The following is a 9,771-nucleotide window of genomic DNA, read 5'->3' as shown; positions in this document are numbered from 1 at the left end:
GAAATCATGAGGTCAAAGATGGGTGAAGAGACACTCTTTTCATCCGGTTCAATTTTGAGTTGGGTTATTCAGTGACCCAATTTAAATAAGGACTATTTGGTGTCACTGTGTATTTGCCACTAAATGAACTAACATAAGACAATAAGTTAATGATCTTGAGGGTTCTTAAAGTTCCAATAGATTCTAAAGAATGAGGAAAAAAGCTAAGACAACTGAGAGACAAGGAATGAGAGGAAATCATATCCGCTACAAGGAAGAAGATACGAATTACATAAGTCAAGGATATAAATTGATAGTCGAAAATCCAAATTCAATTCACATTTGAATATCCGAGTTTGATCACATCCGATCCTTATTCGACCCTTTTACATCTCTAATTAATAATGGCATTTGTATCGCGGCCACATATCATCATTTGCAATGGAAGAGGATTCTCCCACTTCATGAGAACATGGGCTTCAATCTCCAAATTAGAAGTTGTCCCAACCATTTTTTGGATAGGATTGTGATCAATGACCATTGAACGCATCATAAAGTAGGGGTGTCAATTATAGGCCTGGATCTCCAGGCCCGAGCGTTTCAGGCCTGAACCAGTCCAACTTGACAAGTTTATTAATAGGTAGTTTTCAGTGTAAATGTGCTACTCGATAGGTGTCTGACTGGGACCAACCAAGTAATAACCCAATTTTGCCCAACATATTTAAAGCCCGTTTATAGCCATCTTAGAGCCCATTGACTAAAACCAACATGTTTAAAGACCGTTTGAAGCCGATTATAGCCCACTTAGAGATAAAAGTGTACTGTTTAAAGCTTGACTATTGGTAACTCGATTAAAGACTGATACCCGACCGTCTGTTTATAAATGGGACCATGCCTAGCATATAAGGAACGATTACCTAAATGGACCGATCATGTTGCAAGATCCTAAAGTTGTAAAGCCCAATTATGCCCAATCGAAACCGGTGCCAATCCGATTGATTGACACCCATATTATAAAGATACTTGTGAGAGAAATGAGGTTTCATGGATCTCTCCTTTAGAAAAAGAAGGAAATACGTTCAACAGTTTTTATTGGCTAAGGCTACATTTGGCAGTCATTCAGTTCCAAAAATGGCGTGTCTTGTCAAAAACATTATTTTTAGTTTTTGCGTCAAAAGGCCGTTTAAAAAAATAAAAAAGGTGTTTGGTGAACCTGTTTCAGGAATGATTACCCTAATTGTTTACTTTTTTTATTTGGAACGAAACTGAAATGATGGAACAAGGTTTCATCATTCAATCATTTTGTGTTTCTAGCCTTATTTTTTTTTTTTTCCGCTATTCGTTCCAAAAAAAATCGGAAAACACCAAGTTGACATCAAATGTTTTATTCCCTTTTTTTGTTCCCCTGGACGGATGACTACCTAACGCAACCTAAGAGTAACTACCTTTTTTTTTTTCGCTAGAAATTCATTTGTATTCAGTCAGAAAAAAAAATAATATACAAAAGACTATTCTCTCAAGCTTTACAATATAAAAAAACATAGATAGAAAGAAAAGGACATCATTCCCACTTTCAGCATTTCCATCAGCAAAACTAAGCCTTAAACTTCCTAACTAACACTGGGAAAAATTCCTAACTTGATTGGAACCGATAGCACGGATGATGCATTGCATCCATCTCCAAATCCAACTTAACCAATGTAGGCCATGTTATCATCGGATCTGAAACTTCAAATCTAACATCCGACTTTTCAAGAAAATAATCTACAATAAGAGAGTAACCATCTTGATTAGGGTCTAGGATTCAAAACTAAAAATAAATAAATTAGCTTCCAACTAGATGGGTTTGGATAACTGGTTGTCAAGTAAAGTGGGGTAGGTGGTTGCAGTTTTTTGTTAGTAGATCCCCCAACCATTAGGTTCTTCATTGCCAGGTATTGCATAGGCAACGCACATTAGGCGGTTTTCTCATGGGAGAGGATCCAAGTCCTATTTATCCACCATGCACCTAATAGAGATTCCATGGCAACTCCGTTTCATTGGTGCTATGGGTAGGCACCCCACGTGGGTAGAGAATCTTGAGTTAACTCCTAATTACAAAATATAGGAAATTATAGTGACCTCCCAAGGAGATTTGGACAATATCACGGCACCTCCATCAGAGAAAAGTATTGTAACTGTCCCATTTTCAGACTAACAATGTTAACTGACAACAACTTAAAACATGAAAACACCATTTTAACCTTACCTATATATTTCCTTATAACCCATTTACATTATTGTTGGATCACTTTCATACACCACTTTCCATCGTTTGAAGACATAAAGTGATCTGAGAAGCAGATTTGATCTGGGGCAGCAAGGGTAATAGGTCATAGAGACATAGAGAGACAGATAGACATGTAGAGAAACAAACACTGTTGTGTGTCGTTCTGGAATTTTTGTTAAATATAAATGCTAAATCCTTGTAAATCCTAAATTAAATTGCATGAAAAGATCAAAAGAATCACTTGCTCCTTCTACTTTGGGGTTTCCGTTTGGTTCTTCCTTCGACCTCCTATTCAATAAAACCCTAAATGCTAGAAATCGCTATCTTTGAAGCAGAAAATTATAACAAAAAGAGATGAAGGGAAAGACTAACAGAAAATCGTACCTTGAAGGTGGTGCATGAGTATTTCGAATCTCAAAGGAGACAGTGAGATTGAACATAACTGAATGTTGCCACTTGAAAGAGGGTTTATGAGTTATTTGTCACACTGAGTTAGGGGTGATTATGAGAACTTCAACGTAGGTCTAATCTTTGAATCAATTTGCATGTTCCATCATGAATCGAGTAAGAGTAGATTTACAAAACAAGTTGCTGAGTGTTCTTCGGTGAAGAAAGTAGCAAGAGGAAGAGGAATCACGATTTAGGGGAAGTAATAGGAGAAGGGTAGGTTGTAAATTTACCGCTTATAAGGGTAATTTGGCTATTTTAAAAATAGCAAACTGAAGACTGTCATCACTTAACCGTAAACATAAGGGAGTGGTTCTCTGATGGGGGTGCCATGATATGTCATTGTAATTTCCTTTACAAAATATAATCATTCATACGCATGTAGAGCCTAGAGGCTTCAATGCCCATCTACTTATATGCTTTGTTATTATCAACTATCCACCCACAATATAAGGAGGCTTCATGACTTTAAATCTCTATCTCATCTGCCTCATTATTTTGAAAGACACCGACATTGGGACTCCGGATCCTCAACTCTCACACGGTAGGCTATAAAGAACCTTATTCTCCAATGGCAGGCTATGTACTCCTTAATTTGTGGTTGCCTTAATCAAACCCCACAAGAAGCTTTCCCAGCGTTGTCCCTCTGACCTTCATGGCTGCATCCAAACCTGTGAAGATTCTTGAGCAGTGCAAAGTTGCACCACCTCCGGGCTCCGTCGCCGCCCCGACTTCAACCGCTATCCCTCTGACCTTCTTCGATGCATTTTGGTTACCAGTACTACCAGTGGAAATAGTATATTTCTATGAATACCCACACCCAATATCTCAATTCACTCATTCTCTGCTTCCACAGCTCAAACACTCACTCTCCTCCACCCTCATCCACTTCTACCCTTTAGCAGGAAATGTCTCTTGGCCTCATGAACCCAACCAGCCCATGATCTATTACACTGAAGGAGACTCAGTCTCTTTCACCGTTGCTGAGTCGGATTCCGATTTTTATCATCTCTCCTCCAATCACATAAGAGAAACCATGGAATCACGCCCACTCGTGCCTCACTTGCCTACTTCTGGAACTAATATCCCCTTGTTAGCAATACAAGTTACTGTTTTCCCAAACACTGGGATCTGTATTGCTTTGTCTCGTCACCATTCGTCTTGCGATGGAAGAGCATTCACCCACTTCATGAGGACATGGTCTTCGATTTCCAAGTTAGGAGCTGGGTTTCTCTCAGCTGAATCTCTACCATTCTTGGATAGGACTGTGATCGAGGATAAAGAGAGCATCTTAAATATTTTCTTGGAGTTGTTGGAAGGATTAATGGATTCCGAATCTGGGTCCGAGAATCGAATATTGAGAGCGATAGATAGAGAACTCAAACCCAACTTGGTTCGAGCTACATTCGAGTTAAATGAAGCAAGCAGTAGGAGACTCAAGGAATGGATCTTCGCTCAATACAAGAAGAAGGAAGAACAAACACAAACACATACAAGATCAATTGCTGCTCCATCCAGATTGGTGGCGACATGTGCTTACACTTGGATTTGTTTGCTTAAAGCAGAAGCAAAAGTGGGTGAGTCCAACAATAATATGAGTAGCTTTGTGCTTAACGCCGATTGTAGGGCTCGCCTGGACCCTCCAATCCCTGGAACATATATGGGTAACTGTGTCAAGCCTTATGTAGTGGTCGTTGAAGACAAGACTGATCTGATAAGAGGAGGAGTAGCTGCGGCAGCACAGTTGTTAGGATATGCGCTCCATGAGATGGACAAAGGAGTCTTGAAAGGCATGGTGCAGAGTGTTGCAAGCTTGGTGGAGCTGCCGCATGATCGAATTTTTGCAGTCGCAGGGTCACCACAGTTTGAGTATTACAAGACAGATTTTGGGTTTGGGAGGCCAAAGAAGGTGGAGATGACATCCGTTGAAGGAACAAGTGGCATGTTTCTGAAAGATAGCTCTAATGTAGATGGTGGGTTTGAGTTTGATTTGGCTCTCAACAAACTGGAGATGGAAGCCTTTGCTTCTGAGTTTGTTGATGGGCTTAATGCTCTGACAGAGCATTCTCTATGCCCGCCTTAACTCTCACTACTCGCTTCCTTCTCTAGGTCAAAGGTAGTGATTTTCTATTAAAATCTATAAATAAATTTGCACGTGCAGATGTATGTGTAGGACAAAAGTCACAAAACAACCATCAAAGAAGAGCCAAGGGGAGGGGGCAAAAGTCACAAAACAACTATCAAAGAAGACACAATTTTATTACGTAAATAAAGTAAATTTGCATGACTTGTATCGATTAGTTTTTTAAGATAATGTACTGTTGTATCTCAATAATCTTTATTGTAAACACAACACTTGTTAGGTGGCACACAGAGAAAATATCTGAATCAATTGAAGTGCCTTTAAATTATTTGACAAATTTTCTTTCATATTTAATTTAAATTCATAATAAAAAATAATTATCTTTATTCACATAAATTTTCAATTTGCGTCTTAATTTAATATGATGAATCATATGCGATATCAATTCAAGCACATATGAGGTTTCACACTGCACCTTTCTTTTTGTGCTTATTTGGATTTGACTATGAATGCTCCGATCTCTGAGTCTGGTCATGACCCTGGTGGAGGCCTACCATCGGAGAGGGGCAAGCAGCTTCGGCTCACAGACTTCTGGAGTGCTACCTGTAACCCACCTCAGACGCTGAATGTATCCAAGGAGGCTGATCCTTCGGACAACATTATGGAAACTGGTGCTCAGGCGGAAGAAGGCGATCAAGGGAAGGAACCACTCGTTGCCGCACCCTCCCTCGTGGTGGATGGTGGTAATGAACAACCTGCTGCCCAGATTCCTAAGAAAACATATGCTAAGGCTGTACGGAGCGTCCTGCCTGAAGTTGACGATCTCCCTGACCCTGTCCGCGCAGGAACTTCAACAAAGGTAATTATACCTCAGGATGCATATGAGGATCAACTAGGGAGGTATCGATATGCCCTTATCAGTAGACTTAATTTTCGATTCCTCTCTATGGATGATGTTCGCAAAGAAGCTCGCGAATCCTGGAATCTTAAGGGTCACATCAAGATGGTGCCCATGGGTAAAGGGTTTACCATTTTTCAGTTTGAGAAAGAAGCGGACATGGCATCCATCTGGAAGAGAAGTCCTTTGAAGGTGGGAGGGCAGCTCGTGCGTTTTCAACGCTGGTGCCCGGATTTCAGTATACATGAAAAACCAGTAAAAAAAAATCTTGTTTGGGTGAGGTTTCCAGACTTGCCATTAGAATACTGGCACGAGAAGGTGTTACTGACAATGGCTAAGGTTGCGGGCCATCCGGTGGCTCTCGATCATCGCACGAAGAATGTAATGTACGGGAACTATGCTCTTGTCCTAGTGGAGATGAACACGGGATCTGCAAGACCTGAGGAAATTCAGGTAGAGCGACGGCAACCAGGAACTGCAAACTTGTTCTGGTTTGAGCAGAAATTGCTCTACGAAGATTCAATGGGGCAGTGTGGATTTTGTAAAAAAGTGGGACATGTCCTATCTGATTGTAAAGAGAAGAAGATAGCAGATTCGCGAGCTCGTCGTGCGGAGCCTAATCAAGGAGTCCCAGGAGCAGTATATGTCAATGACTCTCCTAGGGGAACAATGGTGCCTTCCACCTTTTCTTCCTCACGTTGACTTCAGCATCGTGATGCTCATGATGCCGGTGAAGCTGAGGCCACCTTACACGGTGGTAGGGAGGAGGCTTTGGGGGCTACTGAACCGGCCATGGTGGAGAGAGGAAGTGACAGGGAGGACTCTCCTATTTTGGAAAGTTCCTTAAACTTGGCAAGTGGGGGCGTTGAGACTCCTAGGGAGGATATGACGCCTCCATCAAGGAGACCTTCTCCTTTGGGCTCCAATGTGGATTCTCTTTCCACAAGTAATAGGATTTCAAATCAACATGAGATTTTAAATTTTGAAAATGCAAACAATCTGCATGGAGATCCTCAGTTGGAGGTTGTGCTCGGTTTGAGTACTGAAGCGAGTCAGGCAGAAGTGGGTATGGATCTTGGACATACCCAAGATCCTATCAATCAGACCTCTGGATCCTGGATTGGGAGCAGCCCTGATGCCAGTGATCGCCACCTTGAGACTGTGCGCAGGAGTACGCGAGTTGCCACTCGTGATGGTGCCAATCGCGACGATGCTCACGAGGCGGCTGCAATGGTAGATTCAGCGGTTGTGGCAAGGGAAGAGGGGCAGCAAGGCTGGGTTAGAATGCAAAGAAAGAAGGGAAAACAGATGCAGAAAGTGGGTCGACCAGCTAGAGGCGACCAAATCCCATCATCTAGGCGTCCATGAAAGTCCTCTTTTGGAACATTTGCGGAATTAAGAAGGCATCAGCTAGGATTGCCTTATTGAAGATAGTCCGTGAGAACTCTCCTGATATCATTTGTTTAGCCGAACCAATGGTGTCTACGAATAAATTTCCAAAAATTTTTTTTAGTAAATTCGGTTTCGCGACTGATTTTATTCATAATGAAAGGGTCGATGCGCATCCAAACCTTTAGATCATGTGTAAGCAAAGACTAAGGAAACCATTAATATCCTCCATGTCAGAGCAGCAGTTGTCAATCCAAGTGGAGTGGAATGGTAGAATGCTTAATGTTTCTATGGTGCACGCAAAATGCCTCAGAGCAAAAAGGAGATCTCTGTGGATGGATATAGTTTCTGGTGATTCGGGAGTGCCGAGAATGATTATTGGGGATTTTAATGCAACCCTTTACGACCACGAGAGACGAGGGCCAGGAAGTTTCTCTCTTGGCGCAGCCTCTGAGTTTGCTGCCATGGTTGATGCTTTAGCTTTGATCCAAATCCCTTCCTTGGGAAGAAAATTTACTTGGACTAATAACCGAAGAAGGGGTAATGTTGCTGCGATTCTTGATAGAACTTTTGTGAATGAAGAGTGGATGAAGATCTTTGACGATTGCATTCAAAAGGTGCTGATTCGTGTTGCATCAGATCATGCTCCCCTGATGGCCTGCTTGGTTTCTTCTATTAAGCCTAAAAACTGCCCTTTTAGGCTAAATTCTTTTTGGATGGATCACCATCAATTTTTATATGTGATAAAAGAAGCTTGGCATAATAACTTCTCAGGATCTCCCCCTTTCATCCTTGCGCAGAAGCTGAAGGCTCTGAAGCCTGTTATTAAATCTTGGTCTAGGGAAGCTTTCCCTAATCTGGATCAGGAGGTGATTACTTCCAAGGCTGAGCTGGAGAACATTCAGAGAAGCATTGAGGAGGATGGCCTCACTGAGCAGCTCTTTGATCAGGAAGCCGATGCCAAGACCAAATATTGGAAAGCAATGGAAAACCAGGAGAAATTGTGGCTTCAAAAATCTAGGGTAAGATGGCTTAAGGAAGGGGACAGGTGTTCCAGATTTTTTCACGTCATGACCAGAATCAAGAGATCCAAAAACACTATTAGATGCATCAATACTGAGGATGGAGTTGCTATTAGTGCTCGAGATCAGATGGGATCCTATTTGGCAGAATATTATGAGACATTTCACAAGAAAGTAGACCTGGAGGATCACCCCCAGATTTTTAACTGCATTCCCAGAATTCTTCAGAATTCGGACCAAGTGATGTTGGATGCCATTCCCTCTGAAGAGGAGATCAAGAGAGCGGTGTGGGACCTTGATCCGGACAGCTCTCCAGGACCTGATGGCTTCACTGGAGCGTTCTTCAGAAAATGCTGGGATATAATCCATGACGATGTCTACAGAGCTGTCAAGGGTTTTTTTTCATCAAGTATTCTTCCCCATGGTATTAATAATAATTTCTTGTTATTAATTCCTAAGGTGGAGGGAGCCAAATCTCTTGACAAATTCCGTCCATTATGTATGGGGAATTTTTTTTGCAAAATCCTATCTAAAATAATGGCCTCTCGTATCTCTAGTGTTTTGCCAAAAATTATTTCGCAAGAGCAGGGAGCCTTTCAGAAAGGGAAGCTTATTCAGACTAATATCTGTCTAGCTTCAGAATTGGCAAACTTAATAGGGCAGACCTCTAGAGGTGGCAATCTTGGTCTCAAGGTAGACATCAAAAAGGCGTTTGACACTATCTCTTGGGATTTTCTATTCCAAGTGCTCAGAAGGTTTGGTTTCTCTGAAAAAATGACTGGCTGGATTCATACCTTGCTTCAGCCGGCCAGGATCTCTGTGCTCCTGAATGGCGGTCCTGTGGGTTTTTTTGAAGTCAGTAGAGGGCCACGTCAAGGAGATCCCATCTCCCCCATCCTATTTATTATTGCCGAAGAGGTTCTCTGTCGTGGCATGAGTGACTTAGCCGCTAAATCTCATATAAAGCCTCTATCGGGTCCTCGTGGTGCTGATGTCCCTACGCATCTCTTATTCGCCGATGACGTCTTCATTTTCATGAACGCTTCCAAGAGGTATGTTAGAAATTTGAAGTCCTTCCTTGCTATCTATCAAAAATGCTCTGGGTAGTTTTTTAATTTAGAGAAAAGCAAGTTGTTCTTGGGGAAAATTCCTTCAGTAAGGAAGCAGTGGATTGCAGAAGAGTTGGAAATTCCTTGCTGCAACTTCCCAACAAAAAACCTGGGCGTTGAGATCTTCCAAGGCTGAGTGAAAAGAGACCCTCTTCTCCCTGTTATGGACAAAATTAAAGCCAAGCTGGCTGGCTGGAAGGGGAAACTTTTGTCCATGGCAGGGAGAGTTGAACTTGTAAAGTCTGTCATCTCTGGAATGACTTTGCACAACTTTTCAGTTTACTGGTGGCCTTCTCCCTTAATCAGGAATCTTGAAAAGTGGATGAGGAATTTTATATGGACTGGTGAGATAGACTCTTCTAAGGCTACCACTGTCAAATGGGATACAATTTGTAAACCCAAGGACAAGGGGAGTCTTGGCATCAGAAGGTTGCGTGAGGTTAATATGACTTTAATTGCCAAACTAGCATGGTCAATCAAGGCAGAAGATTCCCAGCTGAGCAGCCTGCTTCGAGCAAGGTTTTTATTTCATTCAGGCCTTCCTAAACGCTCTTATATGCGCTCTTCCATTTGGC

General features: G+C 41.9%; 1 protein-coding gene across 1 annotated transcript; it reads left to right on the top strand.

Moving 5' to 3' along the window:
- The first annotated feature begins 3,350 nt into the window (after positions 1-3,350).
- Positions 3,351-4,778, top strand: LOC122060810 (phenolic glucoside malonyltransferase 1-like). Its single transcript, XM_042623909.1, has one exon. It carries the CDS (start codon positions 3,351-3,353, stop codon positions 4,776-4,778), a length of 1,428 nt encoding a protein of 475 aa, XP_042479843.1.
- The last annotated feature ends 4,993 nt before the right edge of the window (positions 4,779-9,771 follow it).

This window comes from Macadamia integrifolia, chromosome 14 (genome assembly GCF_013358625.1).
Source record: "Macadamia integrifolia cultivar HAES 741 chromosome 14, SCU_Mint_v3, whole genome shotgun sequence".
NCBI classification, from domain to species: Eukaryota; Viridiplantae; Streptophyta; class Magnoliopsida; order Proteales; family Proteaceae; genus Macadamia; species Macadamia integrifolia.
Note: the sequence above shows the minus strand (reverse complement) of the source record. Positions and strands in the feature narration are given on the sequence as shown.